The sequence below is a fragment of the Trichoderma citrinoviride genome, assembly GCF_003025115.1.
Source record: "Trichoderma citrinoviride strain TUCIM 6016 unplaced genomic scaffold BBK36scaffold_10, whole genome shotgun sequence".
Lineage (NCBI taxonomy): Eukaryota > Fungi > Ascomycota > Sordariomycetes > Hypocreales > Hypocreaceae > Trichoderma > Trichoderma citrinoviride.
In genome coordinates this window covers 109494-130285 of record NW_020194718.1, presented here as the reverse complement: position 1 = coordinate 130285, position 20792 = coordinate 109494, and the positions used below count along the sequence as shown (strand labels likewise).

The 20792-nt window shown below is 56.2% G+C and overlaps 7 protein-coding genes across 7 annotated transcripts; 4 read left to right on the top strand and 3 right to left on the bottom strand.

The window, feature by feature from the left end:
* Positions 1-212: 212 nt before the first annotated feature.
* BBK36DRAFT_1122751 (protein kinase) lies at positions 213-3285 on the bottom strand (the record flags this gene model as incomplete). Its single annotated transcript, XM_024890974.1, has 4 exons — positions 213-1654; positions 1724-2266; positions 2338-2968; positions 3067-3285. 4 exons carry the CDS (start codon positions 3283-3285, stop codon positions 213-215), a joined length of 2835 nt encoding a protein of 944 aa, XP_024747875.1.
* A 2882-nt stretch (positions 3286-6167) lies between these two features.
* Positions 6168-11137, top strand: BBK36DRAFT_1122833 (hypothetical protein; the record flags this gene model as incomplete). The annotated part of the gene is made up of 7 exons (XM_024890983.1): positions 6168-6358; positions 6420-8329; positions 9454-9948; positions 10074-10110; positions 10188-10323; positions 10376-10722; positions 10852-11137. 7 exons carry the CDS (start codon positions 6168-6170, stop codon positions 11135-11137), a joined length of 3402 nt encoding a protein of 1133 aa, XP_024747874.1.
* Positions 11138-12236: 1099 nt separating this feature from the next.
* On the top strand, positions 12237-14014 carry BBK36DRAFT_1122789 (glycoside hydrolase family 47 protein; the record flags this gene model as incomplete). Its single annotated transcript, XM_024890978.1, has 2 exons — positions 12237-13799; positions 13883-14014. The coding sequence occupies 2 exons, from the start codon at positions 12237-12239 to the stop codon at positions 14012-14014; spliced, it is 1695 nt and encodes a 564-aa protein (XP_024747873.1).
* A 647-nt stretch (positions 14015-14661) lies between these two features.
* Positions 14662-16454, top strand: BBK36DRAFT_140566 (Glucose/sorbosone dehydrogenase; the record flags this gene model as incomplete). The annotated part of the gene is made up of 4 exons (XM_024897470.1): positions 14662-15053; positions 15121-15871; positions 15937-16239; positions 16411-16454. Exons 1-4 carry the CDS (start codon positions 14733-14735, stop codon positions 16452-16454), a joined length of 1419 nt encoding a protein of 472 aa, XP_024747872.1. The 5' UTR covers positions 14662-14732.
* A 656-nt stretch (positions 16455-17110) lies between these two features.
* Positions 17111-17623, bottom strand: BBK36DRAFT_21310 (hypothetical protein; the record flags this gene model as incomplete). The annotated part of the gene is made up of 1 exon (XM_024897914.1): positions 17111-17623. The coding sequence occupies one exon, from the start codon at positions 17621-17623 to the stop codon at positions 17111-17113; it is 513 nt and encodes a 170-aa protein (XP_024747871.1).
* Positions 17624-18017: 394 nt separating this feature from the next.
* BBK36DRAFT_1097040 (hypothetical protein) lies at positions 18018-18644 on the top strand (the record flags this gene model as incomplete). The annotated part of the gene is made up of 1 exon (XM_024889100.1): positions 18018-18644. A coding segment is annotated over one exon (627 nt), but the record flags the coding sequence as incomplete, so codon positions are not given.
* Positions 18645-19278: 634 nt separating this feature from the next.
* On the bottom strand, positions 19279-20543 carry BBK36DRAFT_1207266 (hypothetical protein; the record flags this gene model as incomplete). The annotated part of the gene is made up of 5 exons (XM_024897389.1): positions 19279-19307; positions 19409-19563; positions 19655-19847; positions 19877-20030; positions 20193-20543. 5 exons carry the CDS (start codon positions 20541-20543, stop codon positions 19279-19281), a joined length of 882 nt encoding a protein of 293 aa, XP_024747869.1.
* Between the last annotated feature and the right edge of the window lie 249 nt (positions 20544-20792).

Here is a 20792-nt window from a genome sequence, read left to right as displayed (position 1 = left end):
GTCATAACTCGCCAACATGGCGAAGACCATCTCCCTTTGCCAAAACGGAACACTCCCTTTCCCGGTCCCTTTTCACCTCCCCTTGCCTGCATGTCTCCAGTGAACAGTACGGTATGTGCCCACCGACAGCTGCACTACCCCACAATCCGCGCCCTTTAACTCATGTTTCTCGTATACCCAAGAGAAAACAGGGGTGAAGTAGAGCAAAGCGATCAAAGCCTCAGTTCCTTGAGAATTTGTTCGGCCATATTCTTGTACTGCCAGGTGTTTCCAGTCATTCTCTTGAACTGGATGCCATGCAGAGAGAGCAGAGGAACCTTGACAATGAAAATCTCAAATTCCATCACCATGCTGCCTCCCAGGTCGCTCTGCACCTGCGTCGTCGTCTCTCCGGGCACGCGCCTCGATGCTCCTCCGCTCCTCCGGGGGATGCTATCCACCGATTCTTCGGAGTTGGAGTAGCTGTGGTCACGGTTGCGATCCCGGTCTTGTCGTCCAGGGGTCCTTGGGGCCGCGGAAGATCGCTCGATGTCGCGAATATCCTCGCGATCACGGTCTTCGCCTCGCATGAGGCCACCAAAGCTGAAACGCCGGCGGTGCCCAGGGTTCTGTGAAGGCGGGCTGCCTGGAGTATCTTGTACCCTGTTCAAGTCGATGCTTGGCGTGTACTTGCAGCTGAAGCCTCCTCGAATCTCGATATAGTCGACGTTGAGCTGCTTCAGAACCCTTCGGATATCGGCACGAATGGCCGGAACCGACTTCCCGGAAGTGGTCGAAACGCTGAATAGTCCCTTGAGGTAGACCGGCTTCGCCAACTCAGCGCTATCCAATCGATCAGTGGAAACGCCGCTCTGTTCCTGCTCCACATCCGTTTCCTCGGGCACATTGGATTCCTGGGCGGCTTCTCTACGGAGCCGACGCTGCTGAACGCTCTCACGCCGCGCATGTCCCAGTGATTTCGCTCTCATTGCCATGGACTGCGAGTGTGCATGGCCTCTCTGGACCGTTGAGGACTGTTCGTTTGCATCGGATTGGTCTGAGCCGCTTGTCAGGGGCGGCTCTCTGGCCGACATGCTGCTGTTGTCTCGTCGGCGAAGGTCCGCTGAGTTAACGCTGGTCGATCGGCCAAGACCAGATTTCCGCGATCCTCGAACGCCACCGGCAGACATCGGGGGGCTCAGAAGCTCGCTATGTTGCGGGTGGCTGCCACCAGAGGGTAGCGCAGGACGACTCTGGTCGTCACGCTCTCGCCGTCCACGTCGAATACTGAAGCTCTTCCTGGGCGCCGTAGGGGCTGCCTCGGGGGGCGAGTGAACGTGAACCACGGGAGGGTGAGATCGATCTCTCTCCTTCTCCGACCGATCAGGTTCCCTGCGTTTCCGAGTGCTGAAGCGGCGGAGCAGGCCGGCAGCGGTGCCCTCCTTCTTTTGCAGCTGCTCAGCCTTTGTTTCGGGCACTACAGGCACATGCTGCTGCTTCACCAGGTCCGGCGCATCGTCTTCGCCGTGTGTACGAGCCCGAGGTCGAGTTCGTCCACCCGTAGGTCTCTCACCCGGCATCTCGTACGTTGCGGCATTGGTATGGGCTGCTTGAGGAGGTACGAGATCGGGCACGCCTCCAGGAAGCTTGTCACGCTCACGCTCACGCTCGCGCTCTCGTTCTCTCTCCCTGTCACGCTCCCTCTCTCTTTCTCTCTCACGTTCTCGCTCTCGTTCCCTTTCACGCTCCTTCTCCTTCTCCTTTTCTTTGTCGCGTGATGTAGTTGGCGGTGGGTTCATCTCCGCATGCTCGCGATCTTGCTTCTCCTTGACGAGGTAGTAAACAGAGACTAGAGGATTGAATGCATTGAGGGGGTCAACGCCAATCTGCAACGCCTCGGAGCTTGGGCCGCTAAGGGTGTCGCGGCTGTTGGAGTTTCTCCTCTTGTAAAAGTCGAAGCCAAAGCCGCGTTTCTTCTCGCCGTCTTTGGCGGGCTGCGGCTGCTCCTTCTCGCGTTGGTATGCCTTGACGGCCTGTTGATACTCCTCGGACTCGATGACCTTGAGAAGCTGAGCACGAATGGTCTCAGGAGAGCCAAAGTTGAATCCCTGCATGGCGTGGATGACTTCTGTGTCCAGGTCGGTAGTGAGCGGCTCTCGAACGGGAAGATAGTTGTCAGGGGGGCCACTGAATCCCTTGACCATCCATGGGTGGTTCATAACTTCCTGCATGGTGGCTCGCTGTTTGGGATCCGTTACCAGCATTCGGGACATGAGGTGTTTGCATTCTGAAAGGTAAATCGACATTAGCAGTCTGTCAACGACATCAGTGAGATGTCTGAAGGCGATGGGTGCTTACCATTTGAAAGCCAGCTCGGATAGTCCACCAGCCCCTTTTTGATCTTTGCATGAAGAGCAGGCATGCTCTGGTCGTCAAAAGGAACCTTACCACAGACAAGAACATAGAGGACGATACCAAAGCTCCACACATCAACCTCGGGCCCCGTGTATGCTCTTGCCTGCAGCAGCTCAGGAGCGGCGAAGTAGAGACTTCCGCAGAACGTCTTGAGATGACCACGAGGCGAGAACAAGTTGCTGAGGCCAAAGTCAATGATCTTGATGTCGCCGGTCTTGCTGATGAGGATGTTTTCGATTTTCAGATCGCGGTGCACGATGCTGTTTCGGTGGCAATAGTCGAGCGCGCTGGCGATTTGGCGACTAAACTTGCGCGCCTGCTTCTCCTTGAGTTTGCCATGGGAAATGATGTAGTCGAGCATCTGGCCGCCATTGACGTACTCAAAGAGCATGTACCAGTGGTAGTTTGTACGGACGACATCCCGCATGCCACAGATGTGAGGGTGGTGGAGAAGGGTGACGATGGCAGCCTCGCGGGCAGTTCGAATTTCCTTGGACTGATCCGCGCGCTCCTTTTCAGCCCGGCTCTGGTGGCCGTCATCGGTAGAGCCGCGGGGAATGATTTTGCAGGCAACCTTTGGAAAAGTGTTAGCAGATGGTGTCACAATCCAGACACTACCGGCATATGTCACGCCGAAAAGCAACGGGGGAGAGCCAAGGGTAGCTTGCGAACCTGTTCACTGCCATCTTCTTTGCGAGCCAGCTTCACCTTGCCCATGCTACCGGCGCCGATGGTCTTGCCCAAAATCCACTTCCCCGACTGCGTGGGAATGGTGGTGCGCGACCTGGACTGTTTGGCGCTGGAGGCGTGCGTCGCGTCGGCGGCACCATGGGAGGCGCTGTGCGACGCAGGGGCGGCGCTGCCATTGTTGTTGACGGCGGAGGGAGGCATCTCGGGATGGCCTTGACGGTTGTGTGCGGAACGGATGCTGGTGCTCCTTCGATGGGATCGAGAGGCGTCCGCGGCCCTGTTATTAGAGGAGAGCGGTGGGCGATCTCGGCTGGAGCTGCGCTTGGACTGGGATGCGGCTAGATGCGAAGTTTCGTAGTCATTTTGAGCCGACGGAGGCTCCTGAGCTTGGCGGGACGAGGACGAGCTGCGGCGACGGTGGCGAGGCTGCTGCTGTTGCTGCTGCTGAGTCTGGTACTGCGCCGCGGATTGGACGTGGTTCTGGTTGTAGCTCTGGCTGTAGCTCTGGCTCTGGCCCTGGCTCGTGCCTGTGCCTGGGTTCTGGCTCTGAGCTTGGCCTGGCTGGTACTGATGATGATGGTGATGGTACGTGGAGCTGCCGTTGGGGTTGGCAGACGGAGCAGCCGCGCCGCCAGAAGAGGGTACAGCTGGCACGGGAGGGGGGCGGGAGCGTGTGGAATATGACCGGGATGGGGCTCGCGAGGGGGAGGTGTGGGAGAAGTCGGAGCCTTGAGACGCTGTGGTTGTCATGGCGAGTCGGTCAAAGTGGTCGAGGAGCGCTGCTGGGGAGTGCCAGGGCCGGCCTCGGGCTGCAAAAAGGCGCAGAGAGACGCCGTCGAAGCCGTCAAACGCTGGGCGAGGCGAGATTGGAGCAAGGCAAGGCCCGCGTGCGTCACGGAAGCATCAATGTCCCTCCTCTCTGCTGCGAGATAAAAAAGGAGAAGATCCACGCGTTGTCGGGGCGAGGGCTGGGGGTGCGAATGGATCAAATGGAGACAGGACAGGACAGGCACGGGCTCGGGCTGGGAGGTAATAGGCCGGTAGGCTGGTAGAGGCTGGTCGAGGCAGATAGCACTGGAGGCCGGTAGGATGAAGGTAGGATGGATGAGGTAACGCAGCGCCGGGGGTGCGGGACGCAGCCAATGTGCTGATTCCACGAGCTCAGGTCTTGGGGGGGAGGAGGCAGAAGAGGTGCGGAACAGGTACCTGCGAGTACAGGTACGGGTACCCTTCCAGGTTATCTCGAGACGGTGCCACGCAGCGGAAATCCCACCGGACAGGTTAGATGGAGGTAAGTATTCGTACTGCTGGCTGAGCGAGCAAACAGAGGACTGGATATAGCAACAAGCAGGATTTTGGGCGCTCGCTGCCCGTGCTACGGCAACTTCAAGTTCAGGTCGGTACAGGAGCTGCTACTCCGCAGCGTTGTTCAGTGCCTTCGCCCGTTGACTTCGAACCCGGCGCTGTGAGCCCACCATAGCGGTACCTGCGTACGAGACCGGGAGGTACCTGTTACTTTATACATGTACCGTGTACCTCAGATGCTTCAATTCATATCGGACACGGAAAATACGCCTTGAACTTTGATAAACAACAAAACCACCACTTCAATTCCACTCCCATCTGCCAGAAACAGCCCGCTTTCCGCAGCTTGTGCTTCGGACGTCCACACAGCAACTCGTCCAGTTGCATGAGCCCAACTCCAGAGCTCGTGGCCGCATCTGGCTCGCTGGATCTTAGCGCACCCAGGGGCTCTGAGTCGCTCAGTGGCTGGCCGGGGGCTGGGCGACAGCTCATCTACGCATCCCCTCAGGCGCCATTACAGCTGCATAGCTCCACAGCAGCACATGTTCCTTGATGGAGTCAACCTGAGATGAGAACGTCAGAGCTGTTGTTCGCCGGTACAGAAATGCCTGAGCCGGAATTTGGGCATCTGTGCTCCATTTCTTTGTCCTCGACGATGCAGCAGCATCGAGGGCCACACAGACGAAAACATGCGCCTTGTTTTCTCCGCTGGTCCTTTGTTCGCCCTGAAGCCCCCCTTTGTACACTCCTTACTCCCTATTTGTCTTGTTGTGTTACGGAGGCCCCGTGCTTTGCTCTCCTCCGCCGTGTTTGTGGTGACTGGGGTCAAATTCCGTGTTGCCCTTGACGCAAACACCCCCACGATGGACAATGCATCACTTCAATGATCAAAGAGACAGCCAGCATGGATTAAGTGCCCCTATATTGCAGAGTTGGATGCCATTTAATTACAAGTAGAATTACGCTAAGAATCTCATGTAGCTTTATTTCGCAGCCCCGCGAATAGAAAGAGCATCAATAGCTCCAGATAGTAGTACATACTGTAGGCGCAGGATGGGCTTGGAACCACATCTCCTACTACTACCTCACAATCAAGGACGACAATCAACCTAACTGACATGTACATAAGCTTACGACTGAAGCACGTCACCAAAGCCGGAGCATGTGCAGCGGGATTGAATTGGCGTCGATGACACTGAGATTATGTGGATGAACTTCCACTGAGCAAAGCCAAAGGGCAACCCGGAAGCGGCAAATGGCTATCAGCTTGACCCTGGCAGATGGGCACGTCACGATACCTGGCTGGAGCCTGCGAGGGTGCTCAGGTAGTTCCTGGTACTTGGTGAGGAGCAGCTGGAAGCACAGCATTGAGGACCTGCTACCTGTTCGGTCCAAGGTTATCTGCCTCAGCATGGAGTGGTACAGTATTACGAGATCACGAAGAGCCGATTGCGTTGAGCTGAAGCCGGAATCTGGTTGGCTGTTAGTGAGGTGGGTGAAGAGCGGCAGCTGGCAGGCTAGTACGTATACAGTCAAGTGGGCATCCATGGAGTCTCTCAACTATCGATAGCGCAGCAACCTCCAAGTTCAGTTGTTCCTGGACGTACCGACATTTCGTTCCCATGTTCATCCGTCCAGCTCAACTGACATCGCCATTCCTCTTGCTGCCTCGCCGCGGCCTCTCTATGTGACGCACCTACACCTTACTCTGAGCTGTATCGAGGACCCCCTTATCTCCACTTTGCTTGAACGCGACAACTACCCGAATACAAAACCCTATGTCCTACAAAAGATCTCGAGCAACATTCGAGGCCGACCTCCATGCGCCATACGCCATCTTCGGCACCCCTTTGCCTGAAGAGGGCGAACGCGACGATGGCTCATATCTCCCACTGTGGAAGCAGGAGGTGAGGGATGAGAAGGGCAGGCGGAGACTGCACGGAGCATTCACTGGCGGTTGGAGCGCAGGGTGAGTCGCAGCTCTCTGTCCCCCATCCGATCGCCAACGTCTGACCGTTAAAAAAAAAAAGCTATTTCAACACGGTGGGATCCAAGGAGGGATGGACACCGAGCACCTTTGTTTCGAGCCGCTCGAATCGCCGCAAAGATGACTCTGGCCGTTCGCAGCAGCGCGCCGAAGACTACATGGACGAAGAGGACCTTGCAGATGCCGCGGAAGCGCAGACACTCAAGACCACCCAGGCGTTTGCCGGGCTAGGGTCATCGACACAAGAGGAGCTCCGTTCCGGAGGGTTGATGGGTCTCTTGAGAGCGGACGGGGATACAATGGGCTTGAAGCTGTTGCGAAGGATGGGCTGGAAGGATGGTCAGGGTATTGGACCCAAAGTGCGACGGAGCGCACGTCTTGACGTGGGCACCAATTCCAGCGTGGCAGATGGCGAGATGCATCTCTTTGCGCCAGACAATGCCGAGGTCATGCGGTTCATCCGTAAGACAGATCGAATGGGTCTAGGACATAACGGACAGAGGAAACTTTCCGCGCTGCGCCATGACAGCAAAGCTGATAGTGACGAGGAGGACGTCCCTCGTGATGGCGCGTTGTCAATATTGTCCCGGAGTGACACCAAGAAGAAGCCTCAGCGAGGCGGCATTGGCGTTGGCATCCTCAACGATACTGGTTCCGACGTTGAAGACGCTTACGAAATGGGGCCCAAGATCAGGTACAATCGCGTCATTGGAGGCGATAAGAAGAAGAAAGGAAAGAAGCTTTCTGCCGCAGCAAATCCGTCGCTGAAAAACGCACCAGTCTTTATACCGAAGACCGCCAGAGCCGGGGGCAGCTTGAGGAGATGCCAGGATGGGCGGCTTCCTCTGGACGGGTTCGTCCTCGCCAGTGCTACGCCGGACCTGACCGCTGCCCTGGCCAGATATGCACCACCGCCAGTTCCACCAGGCTGGACGTCATCCAAGGCAGCGAATGTCCATGGTCAGCCAGGCACGTTTATCTCAGCTGCGGAGGCGGCAAGATCATCGACCCTCGACGCTAAATCGCGAGCCGCCATTCTTGGAGAAGCGCCTCTCCCTGGGAAATCCGTGTTTGACTACATATCTGCCGATGCTCGACAGAAGTTGGCTGCGGCGTCCGGAAGAGCAGACTTGCCTCCCGGCCGCGGTGAGGTCCCGGAGGGATATGCCATGTCAGAAGAAGAAAGGCAAGCAATGTTATGGGAGCAAGCTCCGAAGCTTGATCGTGAAACGGCGGTGGCGGCAATCGCTCGGGGGCTACGAGGACCTTATTCAGATGACGAGGCCAAACGCGCCCGCTACAAACGCTATCTGGAACACCATACCAACCCCAAGCTGTCGCCGCCGGAGAAGCCCAAGGGAATGTCGGATGACGAGTTTCTGCGAGAATTGACAGAATTCCACAACTGCGCGAGGATCTTCAAGCCAATGACTGGCTTTATGGCATCGAGGTTCACAACGGCCAAAGCGCCACACGTCATTTCAGCGGACGCAGCACGAGAAAAGGAGCTGATCTCTGCGCCTGAGCCAAAGCTCTCCGATCCGGCAGAAGAGGCTGCCAAGATGGGCATGTTTGGCCATATGACGAGATCGGTGGAAGATTTCTACCCTACGCGATTACTTTGCAAGCGATTCAACGTGAAACCCCCTGCACACGCCCGACGAGACGACGAGCCCGAAAGCGGCAAAGCAGCTCCAGGCTCGAGTGCAAAGCCGACTTATGGCAACCCTATGGACGATGTGGAGATGCCATTGCTATCTGCATCTCGAACGTTGAACGAACCCCCCGTGGGCGCGGAGGTAACCGCCGCAGCGGCGACGGGGACAACGATACCACCTCGCAAACAGTCCCCGACATTAGAAGCCAAAGGAGGCCAAGTGAATCCCGACCGAAACGAAGCTGTAGAGGGGCAGACGGCCAATGTTGAAGTCTTGCGAGCCATTTTTGGAGACAGTGATAGCGAATGACATGCAGGGGGATATTGGAAGAAGCGACTCGACAGAGCCTGCAGTACATATTCCCATGCCCTGCGCGTGAGTGTGTGTGTACGGTTCTGAACATGAAGTGATACTCCTGGAGTCATCGCCTGGCGCGAGCTGAATGATTCCTGCTCGTCAGCCTCGATTTAGCGGATCACATGAAATGAGTACAAATTTTAGGCGTGAAATTGGCCCCTTTTGGTGCGAGCCTCTTTGTATTCAATATTATCTGTGCCAGGAGCAGGTTGCTTCATGCTGTGCTCCAGCTGTGATTTTTCCTTCCCCCATCACTGTTGGCTGGCGGCTAATGTGAAGCTTGGTGTGGCTGGAGCTCTGCGATTGGCCGATGGGTGTGCCCAATTTAGCCACCCGTTCCATCGGCAGTGGGGCCCATGGCCAGCCAGGCCGTTTCCTCAGAGGCTAGCATGGCCTAAACCGCCTGTAACTTTGGCGGAGGAGCCCCTAAAGGGCTGCTGGAACCTCGCTGGCCACGAGCACATTTGCAGCGGACCGGCCTATGGCGTCGCCTGGATTGTGCTCCACCAAGGCCATCAACTCATCCACCTCTCCTGCTAACCAAGTGGCAATCCCATCGTCAACCTGGAACGTATCAATCAATCAATCTGCGGCCATCAGCAGGCAGGCTTACAGCTCTAGTTCAGCCCAGCAACCAGACACGGATATCCAATCTCCAGCCGCTGGATTCCACTGCCGCAAAAGCCTTTGTTCGCAGCCGAGGACTTTGCTTGCCTCCTCCTATCTTCACACCTACCTACCTCTACTGCCTTACGGAGTACGAAGCAGTACTACCAGCAGCAGCATCGATCTTCTTTCGCTGGTGACAGAGCCAGATGCACTGACCCGCCCGAGGCAATCTCCCTTGTCAGCCGCCCCCGTCGCCGTCGCCATCACCGCTCCCTCGCCGAAACGAGCCTCTGTGCTGTGCAGAACAATCCGCCACATTGTCTGAGACGGACGAGCCTGGAACCGGACCGTCTGAGTCCTCGGAGCTGATCGAGGCCAAGGTGCATCGCGAGCACGAGCACGAGCACGCCGCTACAGCCAGCGCTGCCCGACAACAGCTGGATCTCGAGCTAGGTCAAGACGCCGCAGAGAGCGAGAGCGCTGCCCACGAGGCCGAACAGTCGCCGCCGCCGCAGTACCCCGTCTCGGAGGCTTCGTCGTCTTCCCGTCCGCCGCCGTTCTCGTCGCTCTTCTCGTCGGTCCAAGACCATCCCAGCAGCGAGCCCTTTGGCAAGTTTCCTGCCGTCGCCCCGGAAGGAAGCGCTTCTGCATCCATCGCCGCTCCCGCATACGGCTACGACTCGGATTCCCGCGCCCCGGAGCCGTTTGACCCTGATCAGGCCGCCGCGCGCGCCTTTCAAGACCCTGTCGCCGAGACCAAGCGCGCCCTCCCCAGAGACACCAAGGGAGAGTCGAGTCGAAAGGACGACGACGCCGAACCGCCGCCCGCTTACTCGGAGGGGGATAGTCCTCTCCTAACATTCTCATACGTCATGGCGGCTGCCGGAGGAGCGTCGAGTATCATTACTCAGGTCCAGCAAGGCGGACCACCCATCAATGCCATTGGGGGTGAGTTGCATTATCCCAAGTCTGCCTTGTCGGATATTCAGAGGAGCATAAGAAGGAGCCAGAAGAAAGAGAGGATGGGGAGAGCTGGATCAATGGCGAGATCAGAGTTGCTAACGATATCCCAGATGTTGGCGCGGATGAGACAATCACGATGGACCTTCGGTAAGCGAATCTTTCGTTGACAAGGAGGTAGAAAGAGAAGAAACGTAAACGAAGACCCTGCTAACACACCGGAACAGGGGTACCAGGTTTGTTCTATCGCGCGATGAGCTGCTCACCCTGCCCGAGTTCGTTCTGTTATCTCTCTTCCCCAATGGGCTGTTTCCCGAAGGCCACATGAGCGGGTTTCCCGATAGCGATGCGGTTCAAGTTGACGTTCGTAAACCACCATTTTCACAAGCGCCACAACGTACTAACGGCCAAATAGTATGACCCAGCATCGTTGCAATACATGCTGGACTTCTTCCGGAATGTGGCTCAGTCAATCCCTACCGAATCATCGCCTGGCGCGTCCCAGGACGGGGAGATTGTTCCGCTGGATCCCATGGGCTCCCGGGAGGATACCTCGAAAAGAGCCGGCATCATCGTGCTGAGAGAAGACCTTGATTTCTATGCAATCACCCCCAACTCGACCATCACCAAGCCCGATATGATCGAAGTCAAGCGCGCCGCGGCGCGTGCGTTGCTCAAGCAAGATGGCATCTTTTCTGGGCTCAAACGAAGCGATGAACCCGGAACGACTGAGGCTCACCTGATTGAGATGCTGACAGCAGGGTAAGGCCTTAATGGATTTTCTGATATGCTTCTTGCTCCGTTCTGCCTTCTTTCTTAAGCTTCTAATTACCACTTTCCCCTCTCTACACTGTTCTGTTAGAAATCTTCTGCTAACCTTATACTCGGCAGAGGCTTCAACCACGACGATCGCTGGGGCCACCGAGCAGGCGAACCTAACAAGGCCGTCATCTGCAGTCTCGCACTGGCTCGGTTGCGCAGCGACATTCGCGGCAACGAAATGGGCAACAATGCCGTCGGCATGGCGCAGAAGCTGCTCCTGTTCTGGCGAAAACCGGCCAGGCGGTGCTGGTGGGAGGGTATCGAGCTGGAGAACGTCGAGGGCGTTGAGGGCAAGCTCAAGGTATGGATCCGGCGAGTGTGGACGTTGGAGATGAGCGTGATTGGACTCCGTTGATGGCATACACATGGAGCAAGGGTGCTGAAGAGAGTTTGTTGAAAGGAGCGATTATCATTGGCCTGTTCTTTTGTTCGTCTTTTGTTCTTTTCTTGAAGGGCGTCAGGGTATACAACAGATCCGGATTGGTGTTGATTCCAGAGCACATCGCCTGGTTTACATGTTACTTCTACCTGTTTCTTACATAGCTACCTACCCTTTGGTTTTCTCTCTGTAGGGTATTGTTTGATCTGTTTTTTTGCTTTCTGCTTTGCGTCTGCCATGCACCTTGCTATTTCGTGTCTGTTCTAGCCCGCCAGTTATGAATGACATGGAGGCTCTTCCCTCTCTGGTGTATATAAAGTTCCATTGGCGGGGGGTCTATATTCCTGATGTATTGCCTGCACAGATATAAATGATTTGAATGGGCGAAAGCTGAATGTTTTGGATGAGAAATCTCACTGTATAAGGTAGAATTGCATCGGTACTCTACATACATACTTGGGAGATAGACGTCCGTGTCTGTAGTAGCAGGTGAGCACACAGACAGATTCTCCGCACACGTGCCTTTTTACACAAGACTCCGCCCTTGGCTGGATTCAGCACGTTGGTTAATGAGGCGAACTAGATACAGTAGGTGTTATTCCGCCTCAAGTCCCCTACCGACACGATGCCAGGTGCCTATTTTCGGGAGCTGCCGCTCTATTGAATCAGGCTCGTGGATAATGCCCAGTTCGATCCTACCGTGCAGGATCCCGCCAGGGCGCTGTGGAGAGCCACCATTCACATGGCGCTGATTTGGCCAGTTTGCCCCCTTGAACTCCATCAGGACTCCAGCGATCGACGTCGTGACTTGGACTTCTGGATTCAGGGTCTGGCCAACGGGGGGTTTTCTGGCCGTTGACAATTCATTGTAGCAGTTGGACTGCGGGCGACTCTCTTTTTTTGTTGGCTGATTCCCCTTCTCCTTTAGCATCTGAGCGACTATTATCTTGGATTATCTGGCTGTATTCGATCATCTGGCGTTCCTCCGTCTCTACGCTCCTTGGGCTAATTCGTCCATGTACTGACTGCCTGCCACCGCGCAGGACGAGATGAAGAGCAGCATCGACTCATCAACATGGGGATAATCAATGGCTTCAGCCTGCCGCGCCGAATCGGCCGCCTGGTGCTGTTTAGCGGCCTCGTGCTGACCGCGTTGGTCGTGTATTACCTGACCTCGGCCGGCCGAGTCCAGCCCGTCTTCGTCCCGAGCTCGTTCGACTGGTCGGCGGTGCAGCAACATCACGGCGTCAGGGACGTCAAGCCGCTGCCCACAGGCAAGCCGGCGGCGCTTCCCAGGATCCAGGCGGAGCCCAAAGCCTTTGGCCACTCCGCGGTCAACGAGAAGCGGCGCAATGCTGTGCGACGGGCCTTTAAGCGCAGCTACGATGCCTACAAGAAGTACGCATGGATGAGAGACGAGCTGACGCCCGTGTCTGGATCGGCCAAGGATCCCTTTGGCGGCTGGGCTGCCACGCTGGTCGACTCCTTGGACACGCTGTGGATCATGGGCTTCAAGCATGAGTTCGCCGAGGCTGCGGCCGCCGTGGGCGCGCTGGACTGGTCCGTGACGGACTCGACGGCGGCCAACATGTTCGAGACGACGATCCGTCACCTGGGAGGGCTGCTGAGCGCCTACGACCTGAGCGGCGAGCGTGTTTTGCTGCGCAAGGCGGTTGAGCTGGGCGAGATGCTGTACCTGGGATTCGACACGCCCAACAGGATGCCCGGCTTCTGGCTCGACTTTGCAAAGGCCAAGTCGGGGAAGCTGGTGGCCGGGACCAATGATCCGTCGGCGTCGCCGTGCTCGCTGAGCATGGAGTTTACAAGGCTGTCGCAGCTGACGGGCGACAACAAGTTCTACGATGCCACGGATCGGGTGACGCGCTTCCTGGAGAGGATCCAGAACGACACGCTGCTGCCGGGCATGTGGCCAACGACGCTCAACTTCCAGTCCGAGACGGCTGTGGACAGCAGCTTCACGCTGGGCGCGCTGGCGGACTCGCTGTACGAGTATCTACCCAAGATGCATGCGCTACTGGGGGGCGTTGACGATGTCTACGAGAGGCTGTACCGCAAGGCCATCGATGCGGCGGCGAACAACCTAATCTTTAGGCCCATGCTGCCGGACGAGGACGACATCCTGTTCAGCGGCGAGTTCAATGCTAGAGGTGGGCTCTCGGCTGACAGCCAGCACTTGACCTGCTTTGTCGGTGGCATGTTTGCGCTGGGGGGCAAACTCTTCGACATTGACGGCCACGTCGACATTGGTGAGCGTCTGGCGCGAGGGTGCGGCTGGGCGTACAGCCGCTTCCCCACGGGCATCATGCCCGAGATCTTTGGCATGTTGCCGTGCAAGTCACTGGATACGTGCCCCTGGGACGAGGAGCGCTGGGACAAGGAGGGCGGCAAGACGCTGCCCAAGGGCTTCACGCACGCGCGCGACAAGCGGTACATTCTGCGGCCCGAGGCGATTGAGAGCCTGTTTGTGCTGTACCGCGTCACGGCCAAGGCGGACCTGCAGGACACTGCGTGGGACATGTTTGAGGCCATTATGAAGGCGACGGAGACGGAGCTGGCGAACTCTGCGATTGAGGACGTGACCGTTCAGGGGCCGACGAAGAAGCTCGATTCGATGGAGGTGAGTTTTACTTGATTCTGATTTTACTTGGCTGGTTGGAGGTTGACCATGGGCTAATCATTTGTGTCTTTACTCCCTCCTAGAGCTTTTGGATGGCAGAGACGCTCAAGTACTTTTATCTCATCTTTTCGCCTCCCGACGTGATCAGCTTGGATGAGTACGTGCTGAATACGGAGGCACATCCCCTCAAAAGGCCGGGAGTTGAGCTGAGATGAGGCCGAATGAGAGGTAGGGATGGAACGAGGCGGAATGATAGACGGACAGCATTGTTTACCAGGCTTGAGCGAGTTCTATACGACTATCCACTATACCTATATACACGATGAGAGGTGCCCCTCTTCGAAATTCTCTCTTGCACTGGAGCCGCAGCCCCTGAGGGTGAGCCATGAAGCATGCGTGCGTTGCGTGATATCTTACCTTGCCTCACGATCCCTTACTAAGTACCTACCTGCCCGACCTCACCATATCTGACCGACCACCTAAAGCGTCAAGTCCTGTGAGGCTTTCCCCATCATCTGCTCCGTGCCTGGCCTCCAGATCCAGGGGAAGAGCGCCTCCGCCTGAGCAACTGCCACAAATCCGGGGATCTCGATGCGCTCCTTACCTCAGCTGTGCACAAACTACATTACACCTTCAGCCCTTCCCTCTTATTGGCTCCTCCCCAGCGCTCCAACGGCAACAGCACCTGCTCGTCTCGCGTGTGCCAATGGCAAGAGAGACGATAGACGTCAATCAATGCCTGTTCGAGGCTGCATTTGACTTCCCAGGAACTCGCAACTTCCCTTCTCAACTGAGGGAAAGCACTCTCACCCTCTCTTGCTTCCAGGCCGTCCACGAGTATAAAATCCCCCCGATTTCCCAACGCGTCCCAAACTTGAACCTTTTCCCGCTCACAGCCCTTATTCCCAGTATCGTCAATCCATATCGTTAGAGATGGCGGCTCCGACAATGGCTCGATCTGCCCCTCACATGTTGCTGGTGGTCCTCCTCGTCTTCCTCTTCGGCAGCTGCACCGCGCAGAACTGCACCACCAACAACCTCATGACCACGTATCCCGCACCCGTGGCAGCAAACGGCTGGGAGTACCGCCTCATCTCAACCGGGTTGACCGCACCGCGATCGATCGTCTTTGATTCCACTGGCGGTCTGCTGGTGCTGGACGCCGGAGTTGGCGTGCGTCGTCTCACTCTGCAGGACAACGGCGGGACTTGCTTGAGTGTGACGGCCAACACGACGCTGATTGCGGACACGGCTGTGAGTGATCTGATGAGTGACTGACGGACATGAGTTCCACATTGGCTGATGAAGAAACACACGCCAGCTCAATCATGGGCTCGCCATCTCAGCTGATGGCGCCACCATCTACGCCTCCACAGTCAACGACGTCTACGCGTACACGTACAACGAACAGACCAACACCGTTGATCCCACCACGAGACGGACTCTCGTCACCAACATGACCAACACGGATCACGTCACTCGCACTCTGCTCATCTCACAGAAACTGCCAAACGAGCTCCTGGTTTCCAGGGGCAGCGCCGCCAACGAGGATCCCCAAGCTCGCAACGTTACCAGTGGACACTCGCAGATTCGTGCCTACGACCTCTCCACGCTTGCACCTACGGATCCGCCCTTCGATTTCGTTGCTGGCACGCTCATTGGCTGGGGTCTGAGAGACTCAGTTGGTGTCGGCGAAAACCCTACGACCGGCGGCATCTTCTCTGTTGAGAACTCCGTCGACGACCTCACGCGCGAGGGCGTGGACGTACACCAGGACAATCCCGGCGAAGAGCTCAACTTTCACGGCATCTTGGGCAACGCTGCCAACCAAGGAGGCAACTATGGCTATCCCGACTGCTATGCCCTCTGGTCAACGGCAGGGTTCCCTGATCTGGGGACTCTCGAAATTGGTGACCAGTTTGCCTCGGACAACGCAACGGCTGGCGTGACAGACGCTACTTGCAACACGGACTTTGTTGATCCTCGACTTGTTTTCCAAGCGCATGTCTCTCCTCTGGACATCAAGTTCAACACCAATGGCACGACAGCGTTCATTACCTTCCACGGCAGTAGTAAGTTGGCTTGGACCCAACCCTTTCTGACCCATGCCGCATGCCGCATGCTGACTCTGTTGAAGCGGATCGAACTGTTCCCGTAGGTTATAGCATCGTCGCCGTTGGGTTCGGCTTGAATGGCCAGCCTACTGCTCCGATGGACAGCACCACGGCTGCAAACAACATCATTACAAGCCCAGACCTTTCCCAGTGCCCCGAGGACTGCTTCACACCAGTGGGCCTTACGTTTGATACTATTGGCCGCCTCTTCTTCACGTCGGACACCACTGGCGAGATTTTCGTCCTTCAGCAAGCTGCCGACGACGGCAATGGAGATGGTGACGGCAATGGTGACGGCGACGGCAATGGTGATGGAGATGGCAACGGTGACGGTGACGGCACTGGCGACGGCGACGGCACTGGCGACGGTGATGGCACTGGCGACGGTGACGGTACTGGTGATGGTGACGGTACCGGAGACGGTGATGGCACAGGCGACGGTGATGGAGGTACCAATGCTGCGAATGGACTGACGTCGACGTGGCCTGTCGCTGTAGGGGCTGCCCTTGCCTCTCTGATGGCTGGATTCATCCTTGCTTGAACTGAGGTGGTTGTCGATGTCGATTGTCCTCTCATGGGCCTTGAAATCTCTGTATTCTTACCTTGAGTACAGACTCACCTTGCTCTCTTCCTCCTGACTACACTCTTATAGCAATAAAGTATTATTAGCCGCCGAACAAGCACAATCGTGTTTCGTGAAGGACCTTTCGGTGATGGAGATGGCCAAAGAGGCACAGAAAGCTACAACTCAAGTACCGCCCCGTGTCTCACTGTGAGATCATCCCGTGATGGCATGAGAGCTGGAGCATTCCAACGTGGATGGAGATTGAGTGGCATGAATGGGGAGCCACTGCTCACGTGTTTATGCAAAGCGTTCGGGAGTCTGAAATGATGCAAAGGATTCGAGGTACGAAGCCATAATCTACTGGTGTGGAGAAGAGTTTGAGGCTCGCAAGGACAAGGGGTTGAGCAGGTGTGCGGATGACCATTTCCACCATGTGCACATTCTTCAGATGTCTGGTTCCTTTCTATTTGTGAAAGAAGAGGGGAGACAGGAGAGGGAAAGGAAGACTAGGAGAATACATATAAAGGGGCCGAAGAAAGACTGTCAAGGAGCATAGACCCCTTGCTCAACATTACCCCTATTACTCAACACCAGCGGCTACACATAGAGCACACAGCAGATACACCCTTTCTCTATTCTCCTGCTGGCAGCACCCAAAGAATGAAGCTCCTCTCCGTCATTCTGGCCGTCATCTCCCTGATGTCCGCGGCAGAGGCGTGCAAGTGCTGGAACCTGGTCGGCAGGCCCGTCTCGGAGTACACGCAGGCGTGCTGCATGTACACGAGCGGCGGCGGCGTCTTCAACCGGACCACGGGCAATTGCGATGGCGATCTCTTTGACAAGCTGGACGCGTTTGCGCAGTGCTGCGAGAACTTGGCGGCGTTTTCGGACTGCTCGTGTCCGGAGTGCGATTGAGGAGGGATGAGAGGAGGAGGGGGCTTGGGCTGGGGAGGATGAACGAGGGGGAGAGGAAGGTGTTTTTGGGGGCTGTGGGGGACGGACGGGGGAGTGAGAAGCAGAGTGTGCAGTGGATGGGGTGATGCTTCGAGGAGGTCGATGTAGATGAAGGGGAGGTTGAGGGTAGTATTTGAGTGGTGTGGGATTGTCGTCTTCTGATGTTTCGAGTACGGGAGACGTTGAGGCATATCAAGGGTATTATGTGTCGTCTATCTGTTAAGCATGGCCTTGTTTGAAGTTGCTGAGGAGGAATCGATCTATGCTGTTTGATTGGTTCGCACGGCGAAGAGCCCTTGCAGTGTGCAAGCTCGGTGAATCAATATCGCGGGCCACATGGCATTGATTGATATCTGAGGCTCCTTCGATTGCTTACCTACCCACCTACTTACCTACCTATCACCTACTACCTCTCGCAGTTGAAGATAGTGCCTGACCTTCACGTCGCATCCAATGGCAACGTCACTGCTTCTTCGACGCTCTGCATTTCAGCTTGCCTCAACCCAGTCCTATCATGGAGTATACGCAGCAAGGCGCTACCTGACTTCCACAAGCATTGTCCTGAAGAAGGCGCGCCGCTCCAACAAAAGGGGACCGCCCGATGCCACTCCGAAGCAATGTTCAGGCAGTTCCCAGACCCAATACTGCTCCGGCGAGAGCCAAAAGGTTGATTGGAAGTCTCACGAAAAGACTTGCGGCAAGACTCAGCCATCGACCGCAACCTCGACCTCTGGAGCCTCAACCACTGAAGCATCATCCTCGGAAGCCTCATCCACGGAGAGCAAGCCTGGTTCATCTCGGCCAACTCACGACATGCCCTTCACTCGTCTTGATCAGGGCATCTGGCTTCACGACCGCCCTGAGATGGAAACCTATAAGTTACTCATCGACGCCTATCGACTTCGCGTCGAAGATGCCTACGTTTTTCGCGGCGAGCTCATGAAAGGCAGTCTCTATGCCACCCGCTCCAGCGGTATACAGGGCTTCCGCAAGTTTTTGGAGAAGGCTGCTACCGTCCCTGACCTTTTGCCCCCGTGGTGGAACGACGAGAAGAAGAGGGCCTGCGAAAATCTGGGCATGGAAGAGTCGCAGTGGTCGAGCCTTAGCTACTGCGTTGAAAAGAGCGACATCATTGATCACTACAAGGATCGTTTGTTCCCAATGAAGCTGCGGATGTTGGGTGAAGCTATTTATGGAGAACATCCGAGTGGTCCTGGTGGAGCTGAGATGCGGAAGCTGATGATGGGGATGGAACAGGGAGGATCGGGTGCGAATGGTGCAAGGGGGGTCATTCATCACATTGACTGGTCGACAGTGATTCGGAGCTTGGGAATAGACATGCGGGGGCTTGGGATGGTGATGCGGATGTTTGGATTCAAATAGCATGCTGCTCGTTGCTATGTGGCGCTTGGATTGTTGCCAAGCATCATTGTGTCGACACCCAGTACCTAGGCACAGGGGATGACATTGGGAGACTTGGCACGGGGTTTGGACTTGACCATCTGGTGGTGGTTCTTGATGTTTCACGAGACTACGAGACACCGTTTGGGCATTGGGCTCGTTTATGTTTGTAACAAAGTTGTCTGCCATGTCAAGTTGGCCAGGAAAGCATAATGTCAGAAGTTCCTGCACCGCCTGCAATACACCGTGTCACATATTTGAGCAGTGTCCTGCGAGTCGTGACTTGATACATGCTCTCAGGATTTCGTTACTTCACAACCTAGCGACCAAATGAGCTCTTGCTCTTCTATTCAATCAAAGGACCAGATATGAGGTAATATACATGTAGCAGATCCAATACACCGTCTCAGTATCCGATCATACAACTGCTCAGCCTAGACAACTACTACTCCAAGTCCAGAGTATCCCAAGCAGCTTTTTCCGTTCAAAGAGTGATCCGGCAACATTAGTTCCCATCATCGTCACAAGGAAAGGAGGCAAAAGGGGAAGAAAAAGGATTCGGCGTCTCAACTCACCGACAATGGAATGGTTCTTGGCGGCATCGACAATCATGTTGCGCCTCAGGCGGGCGATGCCATCAGCCTCGAGCAAGCCGAGGTTGATGACGCACTTTTCGATGGAGCCGTGCTTTTGGCGCAGCTTCTTCAGGAAGCAGAGCATGATTTCCTTTCTGGGGACATGAAAGCATTTAGTTTACTTCTAAGATTCTCCCTCTAGGTAAGGTATAAAGTAGGAAGAAGGGTGTTAAAGAGAGAACTCACCGAGACAGAACCAAAGCTTCGGCATCCTCGCGCGTGCCCGCAAACGCGGGGTGTCCCTGGACCTTGTCAGCAAGCGACTTGTAGTGGCACGCGAGTTCGACGTCTGTGAGGCTGTATTCGTGGGCGACGAGGTCGTCGCTCACGCCGCAGAGGGAGAGGACGAGGGCGCAGATGACGGCGGTGCGGTCTTGGCCTAGGTCGCAGTGGATCAGTATCGGGGACGGCGGGTGGGAAGAGGAGGAGGAGACGAAGACGGAGAGGAAGTGGAAGAGAAGGATGGGGAGGAGAGGTGTTGGAGGATGCGGGCGTAGGGGCGGGATGGGTTCTGCGGGTGGGTTGCGGAGAGGAGGATTTGGGTGAGGGATTCGAGGGGGCCCTTTGGAGAGGTATGATTAGTATATGTCTGTGTCTTTTGATGTAGCTATCATCTTCTTTGTAGCATCTTGTATCATCAAGGGGGTATAAAGGGGATAAGAAAGGGGGGGATAAAAGGGGATAAAAAGTCGTTTAGTACGAAGAAGTCAGGGGCCAAACTCACTTCAACACTCGTCCCAAACCTCTCAAACCGCCCAACCAGCCCATCGGCGCCCTCACAATACTCCTCCGGCCGAAACACGGGCACGCCAACCCGCTCCGTGCCGGCCCAGAGCATCCCCGCCGGATCGTAGCGCGCAGACGTGAGTTCCTGCCGCGAGCGGAGGTCAAACATGTGCGAGATGGCGAGCATCTTGAGCTTCTTGACGCCGCGGTCGAGGACCAGGGTCGGGCGGCCGGAGCGGAAGACGGTGTTGCGGCGGACTTGCTTGGTTGGTTGGGCGGAGAGCGGGTGGCCGCCTATGTCGCGGAAGTTGGGGACGCCGGGAATGCAGATGTATGGTGCGGGAGGCATCTTGAGCGTGGTCAGGGGAGGGGGGAATATGGGATTTGTAGGGGTTGATGAGGAGGATTGGTCGAGGAGCAAGAGTTGTTGTGCCGGATGCGTGCCATCGAGTTCGTCTTATATCGGATCAAAGTATAGGCTCGAAAGGTGTCGAGGCTCTCACTGTTCACTTTCCAAGGGTGACACTCTCTTGGTCCCTTTCACGACTGTTCCTGAAGGCTATGTCACCAGACGTGTCTGAACACGTTTGACAGGGAG